This window comes from Tachyglossus aculeatus, chromosome 7 (genome assembly GCF_015852505.1).
Source record: "Tachyglossus aculeatus isolate mTacAcu1 chromosome 7, mTacAcu1.pri, whole genome shotgun sequence".
NCBI classification, from domain to species: Eukaryota; Metazoa; Chordata; class Mammalia; order Monotremata; family Tachyglossidae; genus Tachyglossus; species Tachyglossus aculeatus.
Window position 1 is genome coordinate 45,504,781 of NC_052072.1, and position 24,064 is coordinate 45,528,844.

The 24,064-nt window shown below is 45.2% G+C and overlaps 1 protein-coding gene across 1 annotated transcript in view; it reads right to left on the bottom strand.

Annotated features, from left to right (window-relative positions):
* Positions 1-6,569: 6,569 nt before the first annotated feature.
* Positions 6,570-24,064, bottom strand: part of ANO7 (anoctamin 7) — a 65,991-nt gene continuing 48,496 nt past the window's right edge. The window contains exons 15-23 of the mRNA XM_038748792.1: positions 21,473-21,584; positions 18,216-18,270; positions 17,474-17,571; positions 14,377-14,525; positions 11,532-11,737; positions 10,671-10,813; positions 8,470-8,560; positions 7,921-8,040; positions 6,570-6,635 (exon numbers count right to left, since the gene is read on the bottom strand). Coding sequence (XP_038604720.1) covers positions 6,570-6,635; positions 7,921-8,040; positions 8,470-8,560; positions 10,671-10,813; positions 11,532-11,737; positions 14,377-14,525; positions 17,474-17,571; positions 18,216-18,270; positions 21,473-21,584 — 1,040 coding nt within the window. The remainder of the gene's footprint in view (positions 6,636-7,920; positions 8,041-8,469; positions 8,561-10,670; positions 10,814-11,531; positions 11,738-14,376; positions 14,526-17,473; positions 17,572-18,215; positions 18,271-21,472; positions 21,585-24,064) is intronic.

Genomic DNA, 24,064 nt, shown 5'->3' on the forward strand with positions numbered 1-24,064 from the left:
TATCAGGTATAGCTGTGTTTGAGTTTAGCTGAAGTTGCCATGGCAGTGTGCCTGGAAAACACGATGGCAGGTGAGTGTGAGAGAGCAGCAGCAGTGGTGATCGTGGGACTGGGAAGGGCGCTAGATAGGGTCAGTACTTTCCTTCTCCCGTGGTGACACTGGCTAGTTCGGACTGCCTTCGGGTGAAAGCGTTTTTGTTTTTAATTTTTGGGTTTTTGTTTCTTCCACTATTTACTGTTGCCACCTTTCTACCTCAAAAGCCAGTGTGATAGTGGTCCGATGCTTTAGACTAGTGCCGCCAGCACCTGGTGTCTCTGATTTTAGACACTTTTCTAACTTAATTTACAATTTTGGAGGGGTTTGACCCGGACACCCAAGATGGAACGTAGCGGGGGATTAACATCATTGCCTCATCGCACGGCGGTGACTTCAGCAGTTGTGGCTTCTCTGAGAGGTGGGTGGACGGCTCTCACTGGATCGTGGGGACATCGACTCACGCACTCTTACGTTCCGCACCTGGCCAGCTGTAGGTTCCTTTTGGGAACTGGCTGATTCGCTTAGCATTTATGTGTGTGCTTAGAGTTGTGATTCGGGGGGAAGGGAGGCGGGCGTCCATCGCTAGTGATACTTGTGTTTGAATCACCGACCGAAGAGATCGGCTTCACGTGTTGAGAGAGACCAGAGTGGTGGTTTTTACTCTCGGTTTAAGGTGGCCTAGCTCTTTCACCCCATCCAGAGAGGTGAAATCAAGAGTGGGAGCGACGTAGCTGGGTGCTGAGATCCCTTTCCAAGGGGGCTTTTCAGTTGAGTACTTTCACGTGTCATGCTCTGTACCCTAAGGTCACCTGCACGGTTGACTGCTAAGTGTGATTTAGGAGGCTGTTCTTAAAGAAGGAGAGAACTCCATGCAGCAAGTGGAAACTCTAGCTTGTCTGAGGGTGGAGAGGGATCGGGCTTCTGTTCAGGTTGTTTGGTCCGTCTTCCTGTTCCCTGCCTGTAGTCCGGCAAGGAGATGACTGAGCCATAATTACTCCTCTCGTTCCAGTTAATTGAGCTTGTGGAGAATCTGACTAGTGAGACTTGGAAAGGTCCTCTTTCCTTGGAATATTTACTGGGATCAGATCATCGCCTTGGTTTCTTCCGTGTTCAGCATCCCCCCCCCACCCCCACCCCAAGATACCGCTGAAACATAATTAGTTTAATCTTTCCCCTCAGTGTCTAAAATTACCAAGGATTCCGTAACTTTCATCTAAATGTCAGTTGCCCTGGCAAGTGTCCTACTTGCTAAGACCATCTTAAACTGACCATTTCTGGGGATGATGAATTTGGAGCCGTGGTGGGATACTGGAAAGGTGGGGAGGAAGGGGAAATAACTTTGGCTGAACAGCCTTAGATAAAGGCGATCAAAAGAAGGAAGGGAGTTGAGTCCTACAATGTTTTTTTTTGTTTCTGATCTTCTGAGAAATGGGTGTTCCCCACCATCTAACTATCCAGATGGAGCAGGGGTTTTTTTGTTGTTTTTTTCAATGCCCCTTCCCATCGGCAATTTTTTGGCTGACTTCTGTGCACAGACTTTGTCACCTTGTCCGTGGGTCCATCCTCCACAATTACCATCCCTGCAGTAAAAAAAAAAAAAATCCGCAAGACTAAAACCCAGTACCAGTCACCGTTCACTGCTAAAAGTCTTTGAGACGAGATACAATTCAGAGCAACACACTTGTGAGTTTACCTTTCCTAAAGTGTTGGGGGTTTTTTTGGCTTTTGGTTCTTTTTGGGGGATTTTTTTGTTTGTTTTTTTAGTTAAATGAAGGTCATGAAATGATTGTACCTAGTACGTTTGTCCCCCCCCGGCCCCTGGTGGTGTGCACTAAGCACTCTGGGGGAGTTGGGGCTTGTCTGTCCCATTTCCTCCTTGTTTTTAATGTCTTCCATATCGTATGTTTCCATGGCAACGATCCCTTGGCCTTAACTTTGGAATTTGGAGATTATATGCAAACACATGTAAAAAGGCTCATGAATATGGATGACACTGGAATTTTATAAATTCTAAAATAAAACCTGAAACAGTTTAGTGTGTGCTGGAGACTTTTTTTTTTCTGCATGCATGTGTGTTTCGGGTTGGGAGACACATTTTAGGGTGACATACCATTAGAAGGAACTTAAATATTTGTGGTCTTGTGCAATTCTTGTTTTCATCGGGGCATGGTTAGGTTTGGTCAGTAGCAGGGGGATAGAGCATCTATCGATGATTGGTATTTATTGAGCATTTACTGCGTGTGCCCGTTGTTGGGTAGGGACCGTCTCTATATGTTGCCGACTTGTACTTCCCAAGCGCTTAGTACAGTGCTCTGCACATAGTAAGTGCTCAATAAACATGATTGAATGTGGAGCACTGTACTGAGAGCTTGGGAGAGAGCAGTACAGTAAAGTTGGTAGAGATGATCTCTCCCCACAAGAAGTTCAGTCTAAAGGGTGTCAGACATTAGCACTTAGTCACAGATCGTCAGCTGACTGTGGTCTACCCCATTTCTTGAAAGTGTTTTATAGTTCTCTGAAATAAGTAAACCAAAGTCAGGTCCTAGTGGAAGGGGATTCAAAAGTATTAATATCTTATAAAGGGTCACTCAGGTTCTGTTGAAGGGAATCGGCTCTCTAGGGAGAAAAAAAAACAACCCTTCAATCAGAGGGAAAAAATGGCAAATGCTTCTAAACAGCTTCCTTAGCCAGCTAATGACAGAGTACTAACTACCAATTTTGTTGCAGTCAGCTGAGAGGACAGAAGGGCATTAGATTTAGGAGACTCTCGATTAGCCACACAAGGAGCTTTTTCCACATTCTCCGCTTTTCACTTTCCCTGGGAGAAAGCTTTTCCCAGTCCCGGTCCTCATTTTCATTCTCCCCCTTTTCCCCCAAACCTTCTTTCCCTATTTCTTGCCCTCCGTGCAACTGTGACGCTGTTCCAGGACTGAACCGAACTTTAGAGTTGAGTATTAGGTTTCCTTTTGGGCAGGCCAACAAGGTGTAGAAGTGGGGGACGTTGAGGGGCAGAGGGCAGTGAGGTGTAGCTGGGCTGCCGGGGAAACAAGCTATAGGTCTGTAACAAGTTTAATGAGGAAGCTGGGAGTTGAGGACCTGTGTTCTAATCCTGGCTCTGCTGATTGTCTGCTGTGTGACCTTGGGTAAGTCACTTCTCTGGACCTCACGTACCTCCTGTGAATTGGAGATTAAGACCGTGAGCCCCGATACAGGACCTGCACAATGTCCGACTTGATTGGCTTGTAGGATGTAACACTATTGAAGCAGCGTGGATCAGTGGAAAGAGCCCGGGCTTGGGAGTCAGAGATCATGGGCTCTAATTCCGACTCCGCCACTTGTCAGCTGTGTGACTTTGTGCAGGTCACCTAACTTCTCTGGGCCTGTTACCTCATTTGTAAAATGGGGATTAAGACTGAGCCCCACGTGGGACAGCCTGATCACCCTAGAGAAGCAGCGTGGCTCAATGGAAAGCACAGGCTTGGGCTCAAATCCTGGCTATACCAACTGTCAAGCTGTGTGACCTTGGGCAAGTCACTTAACTTCTCTGTGCCTCAGTTCCCTCATCTGTAAAATGGGGATTGACTGTGAGCCCCAAGTGGGACAACCTGATCACCTTGTATCCCACTCCAGCGCTTTGAACAGTGCACATAGTAAGAGCTTAACAAATGCCGTCGTTATTATCATTATTATTATTATATCCTCCCCAGTGCTTAAAACAGTGCTTTGCACATAGTAAGCGCTTAACAAATGCCATCATTATTATTATTATTAATAAAAAAGAAAGCAAATTCAGCCCAAGTTTCTACCCCTTACCAGCAGGCCCCTCCAACTTCCATTATTCCCTTCCATGCTTTCTCAACTCCTTAAAATGAGCTGTTGAGGCAGTTAGGTGGGGAAGTGTAGCGAATGTTCCCAAGTGGTGGCAGCCGTAAAACTTGCCTCCTTTGGCTGTGGCCTTGTTGGCTTAATGCAAAATGGGAGCAGTTAAGTGGGCTGAAAGAGGAACAGTATTCCCAACTGAACCAGGGACTGCACTTGCAAGGGCCGAGAGCCCCTGTTCTGGAGGACGAATTCCCAGCCTCCTGGTGGGAACGGGTCAGGAGAAATGACCTAGAGGTGGAAGGAAATGGAGCAGTTTCTCTGAAACATTTAGGAATAACTCTCCTTGGCGGTCACAGTCAACTGCTGATCACTCTGTTTCTGCAGAAGGTTCTGGGCTCTTGGTCAGGGTGCCGAGGCTGAGGAAGAAGCTACAGGAACAGGCAAGAAGACTAGACTGTAAGTTTGTTATGGGCAGGGAATGTGTCTGTTTATTGTTGTGTTATACTCTCCCAAGGGCTTAGTGCAGTGCTCTGCACACAGTAAGCGCTCAATAAATACGACTGAGTAGGGGACGAGGCATAATTAAGCACACCGTCCTTTCCTGTTCACCTTCTGCATCTTGCATGTTGTGAGTAGTTAGGAGGTTGAGTGTTCTCTGCTTCACATCCTAGGAGATTAAGAGCGAGTTTAACAGCTTGCTCCTTGATCATCTCTTTCCTGTTTCCATCCAAGCAGGGCAGCCAGGAGCAAGGTCTGTTGCCACCTCTTCCTACTCCCTTCCTACTTTTTCCTTGCTCTTTTCTTTCCCCACCGTCCCTTATTCCCACCACTTCTGGCTGCCTGCTTGGGTTCTAGGGGTGGCCTTGTGGTCCCCCAGGATAGTAGTGGCGGAAGGGACACAACTAGGAGGTGAGGGAAGGAAAGCGTGAAATAATTGGCCAGGAAGGCAGTTTGGAGGTATTCTTATTACTAGCGTTTCCTTAAGCGCTTTAATAAAGAAATCACTGTTTTGGGTTCTGGGTTAAGTGCAAAATAATTGTTTTGATTCAATAAATGCCCCAAAGAGTAAACATACAGTCCCTGTCCCACAGGGGGTTTACAGTCTGGAAGGGGAGGACAGACACAGAACAACCATGTTAGGGACATTAATTATGGGAAGTTAAAGCTTTCCAATCCAAGATTCATTCAGCCGTATTTATTGACCGCTTACTGGGTGCAGAGCACTGTACTAAGCGCTTAGGAAAACACAATACAGCGATAGAGAGATCATTCCTGCCCACAACGAGCTCACAGTCTAGAGGGTCAGCATTAGGTTTCATAACCCAAACAGTACTTGGTGGGGGCCTGTCATCAAGTACCTCGTTTCTCCCGGCAAAAGCATCTCCCTGCCTGCCAAACCCCCAACAAAAAAAGCAGCTCCCACCTCTCCAGAAGGCAGATTTGGCTCCAGTGGTGTTTGGCAGGAGAAGGGAGGTAACTCCAGGCACGAACCCAAGGCCCCAGTGATGTGGAGGCCTCACATGTGTGGCTCCCAGCTTGACCTGCCCTCAATCGATGGTATATACTGAGCACTTACTGTGCGCAGAGCACTGTATTAAGCATTGGGGGAGGGTACAACATAGCAGAGCTGGTAGGCATGACTCCTGCCAGGTGCGGGGGAAGGAGGAGGTAGGATCAGCCTGCTGTCAGCTACCCGTGGATTTTCGATCCCAGTTCCCTGAGCCCGCTTAGAGACGGGACCGGCAGTTTAACGCCTTGCCACTCGCGGTAATCCGTGCTCACGTTAGCCTGACGCTGAAACTCCCCAAGCAGATTCAGGTCAAGGAAAGTCGATCCCGCAAAAACCCTCTGCGTCCCCTGCAGACACGGTCACTTATTTACGGAGTCAGGAATGAAGTGAGCGTGTTCTCAAATGCAGGGTTGCTTCCAGGGATTTGGGCGGCCACAGCTTCCTAATTGAATCCGTATTATTTCCCTTTGGGAAGTGGTCTAACGTAGCCGTGTCGTCGCCTCTTAATCGGTTCCAGTGGGGGAAGAGGCATTTTGGAATCTCTAGGAATGTGAGGTGGTACTTGGTTGATCTCAAGGATTAGCTCCCAGCCCCTCTTTGCAAATGGGGGGCGGTCACAAGAGTCAGTGCCCCCTTCGGCTCTTCTGGCAGAGTGGGGTTAATTAAAATGAGAATTTAGTGGCCCTCCGATTAAATATACTAAATGCATGGAGTTTTTGCTGTACTATTACAAGAAGGTGCTTATCCTTCCCCAGCGTTCAATCAACTGTCATCAAACGATAGGATCCCCACTCATTTATTTGAAACTGCATTGCCATCTCATTAAACGCAGAAAAAGCAAGCCCCCAGCCCCATTTTAAGGGGAAAACTCTGGAAGCCTTATTGTTCTGAACTAATTTCTGTGACGGAAAAACAATACACAACACCGAGAGTAAATGGCCAGCGGTGAAAGGCGTCAGTGCGTCTCGGTCAAATTGCAGTGGGTTTCCTTTGTTTTCTTTTACAATGAGAAAGCATCAATCATTTTCATTTCAATTTTACAGTAAATAGCAATAGCCTGTTATTATGCATCTCTTCATAACTCCACCTCGATCTGTTCTCAGGCTGGGGGGAACGAAGGATGAGAGTCAAAGGAGAGGTGCTCCGGTTTGCCAAAGCTGCTCCCAAGTCATCGTGAAGGGGCCAGTTTTTCCAGCTTTTACTAATCCAGTTCACTTTCCAAATCTTGAGTCCTCTGATCTCTTGCCTCATTGGTACCAAAGAGAGCCTGTCCCACAAAGTGGTGGACACGAAGAGAAAGGAGAAAACGATTCATGAGACCTGAGCAATCCATCAGTCACATTTATTGAACTCCTAATTTGTGGAGAGCACTGTACCAAGCACTTGGGAGAGTACAATATAGTAAGTGCATTCCTTGCCCACAACGAGCGTACAGTCTAGAGGGGCACAAGATTCAAAACAAGAGCCCAGTTGTTGATCTCGGGAGTTTCTCTTTAATGGATTTTCCGAACAGTGTTTGGTGTGAGTGGTGGTGTTCACTTTTATACTTTAGACTAAGAGGGCTTTAGACTTCTTGAAGTGTAACTGAATCAAGCATTGAGCTCTAAGACAGAGAACCAAAGTTCATGCACTTGTAATAGGAACTAACATTGATAGCCTTGCATAGGGGACTCTTTTCTTTTTGGATTCCTTGCTTTCATTTGGTCCCTTCCAGTTGCGATAGAGGGTAACGTGAAGGCTGAATAACCTTAACTGAGGTATTTGCTTACTCTAGGTTAAGCATTGTACTAAGCACTGGGGTAGATACAAGATAATCATGTTTGTACATGGGGCTCGCAGTCTAAGGGGAAAAGGTATTTCATATAGTGCCTGGCACATAGTAAGCACTTAACAAATGCCATCATTATTATTATTATTATTTAATAGATGAGGAAACAGGCACAGAGAAGTTGAGTGACTTGCCGAAGATCACACAGCAGGCACGTGGCCCAGCCAGGATTAGAATCTACGTCCCCCGACGCCCAGGCCAGTGCCCTTTCCCCCCGGGTTGCCAACTGAGGTACAGGTAAAAGGATTACTTTAGAAATAAGTTAAAAAATAGCTCTAGCTTCACCCTTCTTGTTTGAAGGTGATGGTATTGATTGGGGGTGGAGAGGAGGAGGTGTGTGTGTCTGTCTGAAAAGACTAAGGTATGGTGAGTGGCCCCTTCTACACTACTTCCTTCAGTTCTCTGCACCTCAGTTACCTCATCTGTAAAATGAGGATGAAGACTGTTAGCCCCCCCACATAGGACAACCTGATCACCTTGTAACCTCTGCAGCGCTTAGAACAGTTCTTTGCACAGAGTAAGTGCTTAATAAATGCCATCATTATTATTATTACACCATCAAGACTGTGGGTTTAGCAAAATCTAGCATTCTGTTGTCCCAAGAGCCAGGCAGTGATGGAGCAATACAAAGGTGACTCCAGGAGCCGGAAGGTAAGTACTCAGATAATAATATCAATGGGCAGAGGATTTGGGAGGAATGAGACCTGGGGCTCTTGGCGATTACCTCATTGTCAGCCAGGGCTTGCTTGGCCATATAGTATTCACGTTTCACCTTTATCTCCACCGATTCAGGAATATCTGGCACCAAGAGATCTATCATCCAGGCAATAAGGAAAACAACATGCTGGAAGCAAAACAAAACTCAATCAGTCCATGGTATTTATTGAGCACTTACTCTGTGCAGAGCACTGTGTTTAAGCGTACAATAGTAGACGCGATCCCTGCCTTGAAGGGAAACCCTTTAGAGGGTGATCTTTGGGACGGGAGAGATGGAGAAAACTGCCATTGTACCTGAGAGAGCTTAGCCGACAACCTATCGCAAGAAACTTACAGTGCGAACCAACTTCCTCCTGCAAAGATGCAGCAACACCCAACTTCAACAAATTTAGGACAAAGCTCCAGGGAGATGAGGCCCGAAAGGTGCTGAAGAAACAGTTGCACCTTGCCCAGTGCTTATTACAGTGCTGTGCACTAACTATGTTTTCAATAAATACCAATGATTAATCCAGGAACTGTTGAGGATGAGACATACAAAAGATGTTTTGGCCTCTACCTCAAACACAATGACGAATGCCAGGCGGATTGCTAGGAGGTTCCAGTATGTGAGAGAGTAGTGCCCATTCTCTTCTCTAAAAGCCTGATATCTGCAGAGGCAAAGATATAGAGAAGCACATGTAAGGAACTATGATGTCAACTCGGGAAAATAAGAACCGTAGAATTGAACGATGCTTGACTTTATTTCATTCCAAGTGTGGATGTAGCTGGAACGTTGTTCATACAGTTCAAGTCAATAATGGTTCATATTGGAAAAATGTCATCCGCGTTTTTTGCCAGAGGGGTTGTATTCCCAGCTTCCCATTTGTGTAAAGTAAATGCTTCAAGATGATATAGAATCAGTTCAAAGACAAACATAGTTAAATATCAGCATGGAGCTCTGTTTTTCATCAATCAATCAATCAATCGTATTTATTGAGCGCTTACTGTGTGCAGAGCACTGTACTAAGCGCTTGGGAAGTACAAGTTGGCAACATATAGAGACAGTCCCTACCCAACAGTGGGCTCACAGTCTAAAAGGGGGAGATGGAGAACAAAACCAAACATACTAACAAAATAAAATAGAATAGATATGTACAAGTAAAATAAATAAATAAATAGAGTAATAAATATGTACATATATACATATTTACAGGTATATATATTTATATACATATATAAATATATATATATTTCATCTTATCTCCTTGACGAGAGCTCCGTAGTTGCTTATGACACACCAATTTCATTTGTTCAGTAGACAGTCTTTGAAAGATACCACCTCCCCCAACACACACACACACAATATACACAATTTTTTAGAAAAAATCCTACAATCTCTCCTCCTTTCCCAATTTCTATGTTTCCCCACACAGTTTTTAGCCTTGGCAATTGGCACGAGGGAATGAATCATTTGGACGTATTTCTCTGACAATACTCTCTCAAAGCCATTTGCAGTTTCCAAGCTGGGACTAGCTTAATGTGGCAGATTTCAAATCCTCATTACAACTGGTCCAAGGCAAAACATTTCGGAGCTGCTTCAAATCAAAGGGGCCCCAGATGAGAAAAATATCGGCTGGGCCATTGGTTTGCGAGATTGTATCTCACCTGGACTGTAAGTGTCTTGAAGTCAGGGATCATGTGTGCCAATGCTATTATAGTGTTGTCTCCCAAGCGTTTAGTACAGTGATTTGCCCACAGTGGTAGTAGGAATAGTGTTTATTAAGTGCTTTCTGTATGCAGAGCACTCTACTAAGTGCCATTATAAATTTATATTAATCTCTGTCTCCTCTAAGCTGTAAGCTCAGTGGGCAGCGAACATGTCTATTAACTCTACGGTAGTATACTCCCAAGGTTTCAGTATAGTGCTTCTGCACACAATAAGCACTCAATGAATATCAGTGATGATGATGGGAGAGAATACATAGGTGGGAATTGGACATGGTCCTTGTATCTTGTGCAACTTGTCCTTCCCAAGCGCTTAGTACAGTGCTCTGCACACAGTAAGCGCTCAATAAATACGATTGATTGTGGAGCACATATCAAGTGCACAAAATGCCATAGATTGACTGATTTTGCTTGTGAAGTTCTTTATTGGATTTGGAAATTGCTTTGATTTCATTTGTGTTTAGGATGGTGTCCAGGCTGTAGGACAGATAGCGTCTGCCCAGAAACTGATTTCTTTAGAAACGTCTAGTAATTTTCCTACTAGTGTTTAAACACTCTTTGGAGGACTTCACTTCATTTCAAGGAATCAAAAAGCTGTGTTCTTGTTCTTCGGTGTCTCCCTGCTTTTCTCCCACTCACCTTCTTGCTCTTTCTTACCATATTCTAGCTGCCTCTTCAGAGTCAGAGAGAAAGTGCTGGGCAAGGGAACATGAAAGGGCAACAGTATTGGAGAATAATAATAATAGTAAGCACTTGGTGTGTGTCAAGCACTGGGGGAGATATAAGATAATCAGGTCAGATCCGATCCCTGTCCCTGATGGGTCTCGCAGTCTAAGGGGCAGAAGAACAGGTACTGAATCCCCATTTTACAGCTGAGAAAACAGGCACAGAGAAGTTAAGTGACTTACCCAAGGTCATATAGCGGGCAGGTGGCTAAGCCAGGATTAGAACCTCAGTTCTCTGATTCCCAGGCCTCCGCTCTTTTCATTAGGCCACACTGCTGCTGTGCTTAAAGCAGATGCACTAGCCACAAAGTCTCCAGGGAGAACTCACCTGCACGTAAGATTGTGTTCTGAAACAAAGATCTTGGGTGCATGAGCCAGGGTAAAGTTAACGTAACCCTGGAGGTCACTTGAGTGAGTATATTGGTAGTAGGTTCTGGGCAGGAAATCAGAAGTGAAGGCAATCAGGAAAGCCTGAAATGAGTTAAACGACATTTTAGCACTGACTCACAAAGACACCGCGGCCTTTGTCATCTCAAAATTTCCCACCATTGAAAGAGAACGCAAGATGAGGAGATGGATGTTTCTCCCCATATGTTCTGTAAGCTAGACCAGTCGTTGCAGCCCCGACTCTGAAAGACGCAGCAGGATGACCCTTCCAAGCCTCACTTTATTTTCCTAGGCATGGGGCAGCCTCTCATTTTTGTTTCTCGGTTTTATTTTTAATCCCCTGGATTATCTACAGCCACTTAGGGCCCCAGACCCCCGAGTGTTATCAAAGTCACGAACAACACCAGAAAAAGCGGGGGATACGACCTCATCTCTTCAGTGGAGCAACATAAATCTCTCCGTACTCGGTCCCTTACCAACCCCGAAACCTCCTGTATCTGGAGTGAGTGGGCTAAGACGGAGAGGTGAGGCAGAATTGAGATGGGTGCGTGGAAAGTAAGAGGGAGGAAAACTTTACATCCTAACAATCCCCGAACAGTTTTCCAAAGGCTGATCCTAGCAACCCTCCCTCCCTGCAAGTTTTGCTGTGATTTACGATGGAGGGTTAGATAAACTTGGAGAGCCTGCTCGGCCATAGAAAATTCTGTATTTCTTCCATCTCCTCACACTTCTACTAATCCCAGCTCCAGTCTCCCTTTTCCTCTCCCCCTGCATCCCCCACCCTGCCCACCAAGATACTCACATTACTAATAACGGCCAAATGAGTGATGCCCTCAAGGATAAAAAGCCAGATGCCAATGTCCTGAGCCCTCTCTGCCATGGGGCGCCGATACTCACGGACAAATTTCTGGGCATCGAGGCGGATCTCCACCCAGTTGTTGAGTAAAGCGAAGAGAGGGGCAAGGGGGCAGGCTGCCACAAAAATGGTGATGAATCCAAACTGCAGAACTGTGGTCAGGGGGAAAAGCAGAGAAAGGGACAGTGGGGTCTCTGCCAACCGGGCCAAGAAATCCACACTGCCTTTCCTGTCCACCCCCGCAAGTCATAGTAAAATGAATTGAATCATCATGCTTATAGGCTCGCCTGATGTGACTTACGGTCGCCGGGTGAGTAGCTGTTTCCGAGGCTGGGTTACAAAATGGAAAGAAAATGGGTGGAGAGGAAGGGCTAGTCTGCCTGACGACTGATTTGACTTGCCATAGGCGCTGGCCCCAGAGGCAGTTGATGCCTCCGATGTGCACATGAGTGTCTTTTTAACTTGCTGTAAGGATCCTGTTCTATTTCAAAGTCCAACCCCATTCACCAGTTCAATCCCTGGATTAGATTTTTGTTTAAATTGATACTGATTGGCTATTTCCCTCCTAAAAATCAACCCGAGTGCAGGGAAGATGAACTTCCAAATCCTCACCCTCAGAATCATTTTCACTTTTTATGTTTTAAATGGTATTTAAGTGCTTACTGTGTGCCAGGCATTATTACTAAGTGGTGGGGAGGTACAAGCTAATCAGATTAGACTCCATCCATTTCCTACATCATCATCATCATCAATCATATTTATTGAGTGCTTACTGTGTGCAGAGCACTGTACTAAGCGCTTGGGAAGTACAAGTTGGCAACATATACAGTCCCTCCCCAACAGTGGGTTCACAGTCTAAAAGGGGGAGACAGAGAACAAAACCAAACATACTAATATACTACATGGGGCTCACAGCTTCTATCTCCAGTTTAGAGATGAGGTAACTGAGCACAGAGAAGTAGAGTGACTTGCCCAAGGTCACCTAGCTGAAATGTGAAGGAGCTGTGGTTAGAATACGATTGAACGAGCGAACGAACCCAGGTCTTTCTGACTCAACGGCCTGCGCTGTATCCACCAGGCCTCGCTGCTTCACTTTCACCCTTCCCTGTCTGCCTCAGAGGAAATTCAAGTTTCCAGTGCAACATGTCCCTGGCAGGATGCTGAGAGATGTGGCTGCCCAGAGTCATTTGAATTATTCCCTGTGAGGGAATCCCAGATGGAGCCTCAAGCCCTTTATTCCTGGGCCTCACCCAGGGACTGATGATTTCACACACTATTTTCAGCCAGCGTTACTCTGCAAGAAAAAAATAGGTATCCTCTTCCCTTGAATCGATTGTGATGAAATTACCTCTGGATAATAGTCATAATCATGGTATTTGTTAAGTACTTGCTATGTGCCAAGCACTGTGGTATGTACAAGAAGCAGCGGGGCTCAGTGGAAAAAGCACACGCTTTGGAGTCAGAGGTCATGGGTTCAAATCCCGGCTCTGCCACCTGTCAGCTGTGTGACTTTGGGCAAGTCACTTCACTTCTCTGGGCCTCAGTGACCTCATCTGTAAAATGGGGATGAAGGCTGTGAGCCCCCCGTGGGACAACCTGATCACCTTCTAACCTCCTCAGCGCTTAGTACAGTGCTTTGCACATGGTAAGCGCTTAATAAATGCCATCATTATTATTACAAGAGAACCAGGTCCGAACCGTTCCCCATCTACCATGGAACTCACAGCCTAAAAGGGAGGGAGAACAGGTATTTGACCCCATTTTACATACGAGGAAACTGAGGCACAAAGAAGTGAAGTGACTTGTCCAAGGTCACACAAGTGGCAGAACTGGGATAAGAGCACCCAGGCCCGTGCTCTTTCCACTAGGCCACGCTGCTCTGGATTACACAGGCTAGAAAGCCTTACAGAAATTTGAAAGTCATTCCCTTCCCTGTGAGCTCCCACAACTGAACTTGCTCTAGAGCTTTTAAAATTTGAAATGTTGTAGCCTTGTGAGTATTAAGTGGGTCTGGAGTTAGCTCACATAGTAAATTATTTGGATTACTGAACGCAACGGGACCCGGGTATCCCAGGTGATTGCTTTTTTGGTTAGATTTGGCTATAAAATTTATTGATGATAATAATAAAAATAGCAACAAAAATATCTGAACTGGTTTGGATAACCAGGTGGTTATTGTAAAAGAATTAGGCTTTGAAATTGTGAGGGTTTTTTTTTAAGCACTTGTAATGTTTTATTAGAAAATTGTGAGTAGATATTAAAAAATGGTCATAATACACCCATTCTTCTCTGGAGGGAAAAAAATGGAAACAGAAAAACCCTACCCACTAAGGCTGCAGGGCCTGTTTTTTTTTTTTGGGGGGGGTGGTGGTTATGGTACTTACTATGTCAGGCACTGTACTAAGCACTCGGGTAGATACAATACAATACTGAGTAACACTGTACAATTACCCAGCGATTGGAACAGTGCTTGGCACATAGTAAGTGCTTAACAAATGCCATCATTATTATTATACAAGCTAACAGGTTGAACACATTCCCTGTCCATGTCCCACATGGGGCTCACCCTCTTAATTCCCATTTTACAGATGAGGTAACTGAGACCCCGAGAAGCGAAGTGACCTGCCCCAGGTCACAGAGCAGACAAATGGCAGAGCTGGAAACATTTAAAGTGTTCAGATGTGGTAATTCCTAAACATCAGTTTGGGCCCTCTCATTCACCCTCCTACCCACCCGGTCACTCTTACCATGCAGAAAAGGAGTTGGAGTGAAGCCAAAATATGTTTCCTACCCATTTCCAGGTATTCGTTAAATAGCCCCTCGTTTTCCAGGAGCTCATAGTCTTCTTCCCACTGGTCCCGCAGAACCACGCCTGATGATTCCTCTTCCTTTTTCTTCTTTGAATTAAGCCTATACCTCTGCCACCAGACTTTCAGCTTCCTGGAGACCAAAAGAAGAAGTCCCTGAAAGGCCCAGACTGTAAAAGATTCCTTCTGAGCTCTTTGCTTTCTTGAATTAGCAAGAGTGAAGTCTTTATGCCGAGTGACTGAGGGCTGTGTTTGATTACATGATTATTTATTAAGAGAAGCAGCATGGCCTAGTGGAAAGAGCCCAGGCCTGGGAATCCCAGAATCCCCGTTCTGCAACTTGTCTGCTGGGTGACCTTGGACAAGTCACTTAGCTTCTCTGTGCCTCAGTTTCCTCAGCTGTAAAATGGTGATTGACAGTGAGCCCCATATGGTACAGGGACTGTGTCCAACCTAGCTCTCAGTACAGTGTCTGGCACTGGTAAGCGCTTAACAAATACCACTATTATTCTTGGTAGTAGCACTAATAATAATAAGTATCTGTGATTCTGTGGAAGTAGACATTTATGCCTATTTGCACCATTAGACTCACTGGCAAGTTACATTGGGAACAAGTCCTTGAGTTTCTATACTAGCACGTTTTTACACAGCGGGTATCTGGACAGTTTCAACAACACTGCTGAAGTAATAGAAGCTGTTGTCAAGAGGGCCTGGAGCCAACCTGGCTCTTGGCCAACTGCCAGGAGAGATTGTAATTCTCCTGCTTGGAAGCAAACACCAGAACGATATTCATTTTCTTTAGTTTTTCAGATATTCTGAGCCTAGATGAAGTGTCTGTGTTTCCTCTCCTCGTTTTTGAAGCTGCGATGGCATGTGCTTTTCTAAAAGGGCCTGACAACTGGTCTTATTTCTGGATCTCCCTCGTTCCCTTAATCTCTCTTGATCTCCCTAACTTCTGCTGAAATGCTATTTTGTGCCCTCCTGGACCTGGATAGGATGACGATGAGGAAAACAAAGCTGATTTAGGATTTCTAGAGGAGGAAAACAGTCTTCTCAGAAATTAGATGCATTTAGTCCTGAGAAAAGGAGGTTACAAAGATATCTAATTATGGGCCTCAAGATCCAGGAAAGCCTTTATTTGGGTTAAATGGAAATCACCTATAACTGAAATGGAGTAAAGATTCAGATCAAGTTCCCGAGAGTGTTTCCACCCAGAATCTTCAGCTGCTCAGTATCCAACGGAAAAGACTGTATTCGCTGGAACCACAGGCCAGAAAAGGACTCCACAGCATAATGGTTAAGGTAAATTGGAGTTTAATGATTAACAATTTTTCAAAGATGCCAGAAACCTATTCAGGGCCCGTTTCCCTGTCTTTCCTCTCTAGTTGCCCTGTTCAAGTAAAAGAAACCAGATCTGAGATCCTGTGAGATTCCTACTGATTGAACTCCTGAGCGAAACACTATGCCCTTTAAGTGAGCCCTGCCTCAAATCAAATGGTTGGCTCATCATGCAGGGATGAGCTTAGTAGATAAGGGTTTTTTTTCCCATCTGGATTGTTTTTGTTCTTTAATTCCTGGAAGGGAATGTCATTAAACTTTTCTACGAGATTCAGGAAAAACCCGGGGCAAGGGGTTGTTGACACCCTGAGACTCTCAAATCAAAAAGAAACAAATTTATCGCTGAATGAATTCAAATTTTTTTTTGTTTTTGTGGTATTTGGCAAGTGTTTTCTGTGTGCTAGGTACTGTACTAAGTGCTGGAGTAGATACAAGATTGGACACATTCCATGTCCCCCATGGACCTCACAGTCTTAATCCCCATTTTTTAGATGTGGTAACCGAGCACAGAAAAGTGACCACCCAAGAGCAACAACAGACAAGTGGCGGAGCCAGGATTAGAACCCAGAACCTCAGACTCCCAGGCCTGTGCTCTTTCCACTAGGCTGCTTCCCATCATTTCCTCTTAACTGAATTCCTAGGTCCCAGTCAGCTGGTTTTCTTTCTATATAAGTACTTTACTGGGACACAGAACTGCTTGACTCTTTCTTTAGCCCCGCTCCAAACACACACACTGCTAGCACAAGGAAAGGAAAGAGATGATAGGGAGTCTTAAGTGATGTGAAGGAGGAGGGAACTGGGGAGGGAAATTCTGAGGAACAAGGAAGACTGGGAATGGTAAAGGAAGGGGATGGGAAGGGACCAGGGGAAAGGCTGACAACCGGGAAACAGCTGAACCGAACGCGGAGAGATGGTTGGGTAGAAAGGAGAAAAGAATAACCACATCAAATGTTAAATTCCCTACAAATTCTAGGCTCATCGGGTTTTGGTTCAGGCTGGATCCTGTCATAGCTTTCGTCCATCTCGTATGTACATATCCTGGGAGCTGAAGATTACTTATTTTATGGTATTTTATTTTAAGTGCTTACTATCTGCCAGGCACTAGATTAAGTGCTGGGGTAGATACAAGATAATCAGGTTGGACCCCATCCAATGTCAGTCAGTTAATAATATTTATTAAGCGCTTACTGTGTGCAGAGCATTTTACTAAGCAGTTGGGAGAGCGCAACACAGTGAGAAACAGATACATTCCCTGTCCACAATGAGCTTACAGTCTGTGGGGGGGGAGGGGGGGGCACAGTATTAATCCCCATTTTACAGATAAGGTAACTGAAGCACAGAAAAGTGAAATGATTCAGCAGCCAAGTGGCAGAGCCGGAATTAAAATGCAGGCCCTGTTGGCTCCCAGGTCACGCTGCTTCTCAGAGGCCACGCTGCTTTTCAGCAGCTTGCTTTGGTTCACTACCGATTATCTCTTTCCAAGCTAGTGTCTTCCTCTAGACAGTAAGACCGATGTGGGCAGGGTGCGTGTCTACCAACTCTGCTGTGCTTTACTCTCCCAAGCACTGAGTGTAGAGCTCTGCACAAAGCAAGTGCATGTTTGTTTGATTCCGTCTGCTTTCCGAGGCTTTCCAAGGCCAAGCCCTCCCCCCAGTACCAGGCCTATGCCCAGGAACACGGTTCCTCTCTCCGGGCTTCAGCAAGGCCCTGACGGCAGACTCCCTTTTGGAGGGCGTCACTTACGGGAAGGCGATTTCCTGAACGTTGTTGATGATCTGTTTCCCCACCATGATGACCAGCAGCTCCTGGGCCAGCTCAATGAGGCAGCCTCCGGCCGCACACTGTGAGAGAGGGAGGGCAGTCGGGAGGTACTCATGCTGGCCAGCCTCATGCCCACCCTGGCTGTCAATGGGCGAGGGGGAGTTGGGGAGGGTCCCATGCCCGTGGCCCATGGATTGACTGAGAGGCCTCAGTCAGAGAGCAGTCTCAGGGCACCATCCTCTTCTCTTTGAGGAGGGATTGTTCACCTCAGGGGTCACCCTATCTTTAGATTGGGGTCTCTCCTTTCACTAGGCCAATTTTACACCCACTGGGAAAGGTGGGCAATACTACCTCCATGGTTGTGTTCTAACAAACCTGAGGTCACGTACCCCACGTCTGAGCTTAGTGGGTCCTTTCCCCAAAATCAGAACATCTCATGGAGTTTTGAAATAGAGAGCTAAAGGGTATCCTTGGGCTCCCCTCCCCACCCTTTTAGTTCACCCCTCAAGCACTAAGTGTTATGACCCTCTGCATTTCAGGGCTGCTTGAATCTGGCCTCTGACAGATACGTACCAACCGCCCCCCGGCCCTTGCCACACCCCAAGATCACCAACTCCCTCAGGTTCTTGGCAGATGGGCCTCATCCTCCTTCCCAGCACATCCATTCTGCTTTCCTCCTCCCAAAGAGTTTATCCTTATTTATCCTTTCCCTCAGGATACTCACTTCCTCATTGCGAATTCCAAATAAGGTCAGATAATGTCCCGGGTAACCTACAAATCTGAGGAATATGAAGAGTTAAATCTTAGCGGGGCCGAGACCCTAATTCTGAGTCTCCTGCGTTTATCTTCCATCATTTTTATCAATCAGTTGTATTTATTGATCACTGAACTGTGTGCAGAGCAATGTACTAGGCGCTTGGGAAAGTACAATATAACATAGCCTCTTCCCCTATCTGTAATTTATTTTAATCCCTGTCTCCTCTAGATTTTAAGCTCCCCAAGGGCAGGGATCATAATAATAATAATAATGATGGTATTTGTTAAGCGCTTACTATGTGCCAAACACGGTGGGAGATACAAGGTAATCAGATTGTCCCAGGTGGGGCTCACGGTCTTAGTCCCCACTTTACAGATGAGGTAACTGAGGCACAGAGAAGTTAAGTGACTTGCCCCAAGTCACACAGCTGACAAGCAGCGGAGCTGGGATTAGAACCCACGACCTCTGACTCCCAAGCCCAGGCTCTTTCCATTAAGCCACGATCACGTCTACCAACTCTATTGAATTGGGTTCTCCCCAGCCCTTAGTGCTCTGCACACAGTAAGCAGTCAATAAATACCATTGATTTATTGATTGATTGGTCCAGGCCTTCCTCTGCAAGGGAGCCACCTACATATCCCACCACTCACTTTCGGCAGGACCGTGAGCTCGTTGTGGGCAGGGAATGTCACTGTTTATTGTTCAGTAAGCGCTCAATACGATCAAATGAATGAACTAAAAACATCAATGCTACTGATCCTTCCAGGCCTGTGTGGCATGGAAGAAATCTTCCAGCTCTTTTCCTCCATCTGCTGAAGAAGTAAATGGTTCTAATTAAATCAATCAGATTCCCTGCCTCTTCCAGTCTATCCTTATTGGAACTGGTCTAAAGACTCTGGGGTTGCTTCTCGTCTTTAAGAAACTGAAAAGAACAGGTTTCCCTTCAGTCTCCTGACTCCTGTTTCATTTTTGGAACCTTGGCAGTTCCATAGGCACAGATGTCGCTGACTTGTAGTTCCCAAGCGCTTAGTACAGTGCTCTGCACACAGTAAGCACTCAATAAATAAATTCTACCTGTATATATATATATATATATATATATATATATATGTTTGTACATATTTATTACTCTATTTTACTTGTACATATCTATTCTATTTATTTCCTTTTGTTAATATGTTTGGTTTTGTTCTCTGTCTCCCCCTTCTAGACTGTGAACCCACTGTTGGGTAGGGACTGTCTCTATATGTTGCCAACTTGTACTTCCCAAGCGCTTAGTACAGTACTCTGCACACAGTAAGCGCTCAATAAATATGATTGATTGATTAATAAATACAATTGAATGAATGAATGAATGTCTCAGCTGAGGTTTGGGACATATGTATATATGTTTGTATGTATTTATTACTCTATTTTACTTGTACATATCTATTCTATTTTATTTTGTTAATATGTTTTATTTTGTTCTCTGTCTCCCCCATCTAGACTGTGAGCCCAGTGTTGGGTAGGGACCGTCTCTAAGTGTTGCCAACTTGTACTTCCCAAGCGCTTAGTACAGTGCTCTGCACACAGTAAGCGCTCAATAAATATGATTGATTTTTTGATTAGGGAGTGCTTTGAAATCTCACACTGATGTCCCAAATCTCAGCTGTGACATCTGGATTAAGGTTGCCTGCAGCCAGGAGAAAGTCTTTCAACTGGAAATCCCTCAGGGCTAAACTGGAATAATAATGATGGTATTTGCTTAGCGCTTATTATGTGTCAAGAACTGTTCTAAGTGCTGGGGTAGATACCAGCTAATCAGGTGAGATACAGTAAGTGCTCAGTAAATATGATTGAATGAATACTGTCCCTCATGGGGCTCACAGTCTTAATCCTCATTTTACAGATGAGGTAACTGAGGCACAGAGAAGTTAAGTGACTTGCTCAAGGTCACGCAGCAGCCAAGTGGCAGAGCTGGAATTAGAACCCAGGTCTTCCCAGGCCAGTAATCTATCCAGTAAGCCACACCGCTTCCTTTAAAGATGGTATTTTGTTAAGCACTTACTATGTGCCAAGCACTGTTCCAAGCCCTGGGATAGATATAAGGTTATCAGGTTGGATGCAGTCAGAATATACAGAATATACAGAGAAGCAGTGTGGCTCAATGGAAAGAGCTCGGGCTTGGGAGTCAGAGGTCATGGGTTCAAATCCCGGCTCCGCCAATTGTCAGCTATGTGACTTTGGGCGAGTCACTTAACTTCTCTGTGCCTCAGTTACCCCATCTGTAAAATGGGGATGAAGACTGTGAGCCCCACGTGGGGCACCTTGATCACCTTGTATCCTCCCCAGTGCTTAGAACAGTGCTTTGCACATAGTAAGTGCTTAACAAATGCCATCATTATTATTATTAATATACAGGGGAGAGGTGAGTGGGGTGAGCAGTGGGAAGAGGGATGGCAAGAGGAGCAGAAGTTTCTTTATCTCTGCCCTGCTACTTTCCTACCTGGCTTCTGAGTGGCTCCTCAGATCAGAGCCAGTTAGAGAAGTGCCGCTGAAGTAAAGGCTCTTCTGTGAGCCGATCACCGGTATGACTGTAATGACTGTGCCAAGGAGATTTTCCAGTTTAACCCTAGGCCTCTGGAGGTTGGAGCCCAGGGGGCTTGCTCCATTAAAACAGGGTTAATCTGGCTAGGGCTCCAAGCCAAATGTTTGCGTTTGAATTTGTGAGTGTCTTGAATCAAGCCTAGGGATCAGGAGAATTGTGGACTTGGCTACTGGTACACTGACCCAAGAAATTCCATTAAAATTTGCTTAAAATGTTATTGGGTTAATCCGGATGATCAGTTGGCACTGAAACCCGGCACCTGCTGAATTTTGCCTGATTTAGAAACCTTTTAATAAAGCGTCCTGTATTATTAAACTGGAAGCTCATTGCGGGCAGGAACCATGTTGCATTCTCTCAAGCACATAGAACTGTGCTCCGCACATAGTAAGCTCTCAGCGAATACCATTGATTGATTAATTGGTTGCTGTGCACATAGTATGCACTCGGCAAACACCATTAATGATGATGATGTTCTGATCTTTCTGCCACAGCAGCTGAGAGACATCCCTACCTTGTGACTGTAAAGCCATGAGCCTCCACGATTCTGAGGAATTAGACAAAGCTGAAGGAACAAGTTATGACTGACATATGAATGAGAAAGGGGATTAGAAAATTTGACCTCAGAGGACACACTAACCTCCCCTTGAAAAACGCAATATAGGCTGGAGAGGAGTAGAAGGTGACAAACTGGAAGACAAACACTTTCAAGGTATAAGCATCTTCATTCCTGCTCTGGGTGCGGTGCATTTCTGAGGGGGGAAAAAAACCCATAAAATGTTAATGAATCTCTGACCTCCCAAAATCCTAAAATAATTTTACTCTGTCAGTATCCCTATCAGCCTCCTCATTATCAAAGGTAATAATAATAATAACGTTGGTATTTGTTAAGCGCTTACTATGTACCAAGCACTGTTTTAACTGCTGGGGTAGATAAAAGGTAATCAGGTTGGCCCATGTGGGGCTCACAGTCTTCATCCCCATTTTACAGATGAGGTAACTGAGGCACAGAGAAGTCAAGTGACGTGCCCAAGGTCACACAGCATCATCATCATCCATCATATTTATTGAGCGCTTACTGTGTGCAGAGCACTGTACTAAGCGCTTGGAAAGTACAAGTTGGCAACATATAGAGACAGTCCCTACCCAACAGTGGGCTCACAGTCTAAAAGCAGACAAGTGGCGGAGCCGGGATTAGAATTTATTGAGTGCTTACTATGTGCAGAGCACTTACTAAGTGCTTGGGAGAGTACAACGCAACAGAGTTGGCAAACAAGTTCCCTGCCCTCAGTGAGCTTGCAATTCAGAGGGAGAGACTGATGATATAAATAATTTGCGTCTGCCGATTCAGGGAATAGAGTAGCGACTGTTCTCTCCATTTAGGGAAACACCTTGGAATCCTTGATGCAAGCGAAGAAGACTCATGTAAAATTTTTGAGCATTATTTTTCATTTTTTACATTTTCCCAGTTTGTTCTAGCTGCCCCAAGTCCACACCTTATCTGCAGGTGATTGTTTTATGAGCGTTGGGCTAAATCCAGATCTCCAAAACTTGCAGGCAGCTGAAAGGCAGACCTGCCAAGGGGGCTGATGACCATCCCAACCAAGGATGGCCGTGTATGTGTGTGTGTGCACGCAGAGCAGATTAGGTTGGCCTAAAGGGAATATTAAGAAATGAACTCCTCTTGAATTTCACCATGGACAACCAAGGATCTTGAAACCTAGCCAGCCAGAAAACAGCCAGAATCTGGTTTAGATGCCAGCCCAGAGACTAGAGAAGGGGTCTGGAAAGGCACAAAGAGCAGAATGCTGGTGAAACTCGGGGATTTTGAGAAGCTGATGATTCAGTCATCTCTTAGAGATACCGCAAGAAGCCGAAAAACTCGTCCCTTTAGGAATGCTTGCACTGAGAAGAGATGATAAAGGTGTGAATGTCAGAGTGCCTGTATTCTCAGGACCCAAGCCAACGCTTAGAAAGAGACCCTATGAAAGATACAAGTTCCAAGTGTCCAGAGGCTTTTCATCCAGATCCCAAACATGACATGCTCCCTCTGGATTGAAATTTCACTGTGGGCAGGGAACGGGTCTATCGACTCTGTCGTATTGTACTCTCCCAAATGCTTTGCACACACTAAGCACTCAGCTGATTGAATGATTGACAAAGTGTGGGCTGGGTTTACGGGCTGGAGTGTGTGAGAACAAGGGGCTTGCTGTCACCCGAGAGTCACTCTGTTGATCAATCCTGCAGTTCCTTGAAGCACGGGTCCCTGTTGGTTGGAAAATATACCCCGCTTTTGACAATGACCTGCTATATGTATATATGGTTCTACATATTTATTACTCTATTTATTTATTTATTTATTTTACTTGTACAAATCTATCCTATTTATTTTATTTTGTTAGTATGTTTGGTTTTGTTCTCTGTCTCCCCCTTTTAGACTGTGAGCCCACTGTTGGGTAGGGACTGTCTCTATATGTTGCCAATTTGTACTTCCCAAGCGCTTAGTACAGTGCTCTGCACATAGTAAGCGGTCAATAAATATGATTGATGATGATGATGATGATGGTTGGGGAGTCCCCTGGGGCCCCAATCCCCTGGGCCTATTTTGTCCAATCACTGCCCTACCTCCTTTTCTTCTCTCTAGTAAATTCTTCAGGACTTACCTGCTGAATTCTTCCAAGTTCCAACATTAAATGACCAAAATCAAAACCACCAAAGTCAAATCACATAGGAACTGTAGATGTCAGAGGCCGCAAATCAAATTCAGTGTGGCGAACACCCTGTTGTTAAAATTGACTCAAAAATTTGTTGCCAGTTGATTTATTTTTCAATCAATCAATCGATCAATCATATTTATTGAGCGCTTACTATGTGCAGAGCACTGTACTAAGCGCTTGGGAAGTACAAATTGGCAACACATAGAGACAGTCCCTACCCAACAGTGGGCTCACAGTCTAAAAGGGGGAGACAGAGAACAGAACCAAATATACCAACAAAATAAAATAAATAGGATAGAAATGTACAAGTAAAATAAATAAATAAATAAATAAATAGAGTAATAAATATGTACAACCATATATACATATATACAGGTGCTGTGGGGAAGGGAAGGAGGTAAGATGGGGGGATGGAGAGGGGGACGAGGGGGATAGCACGTTTTTGACAACCTGCTTTAGGTTCCCAGGGTTAAAAGCCCCGCCCTACATCTATTTCTCCAGCTCTCCTCAGCTTC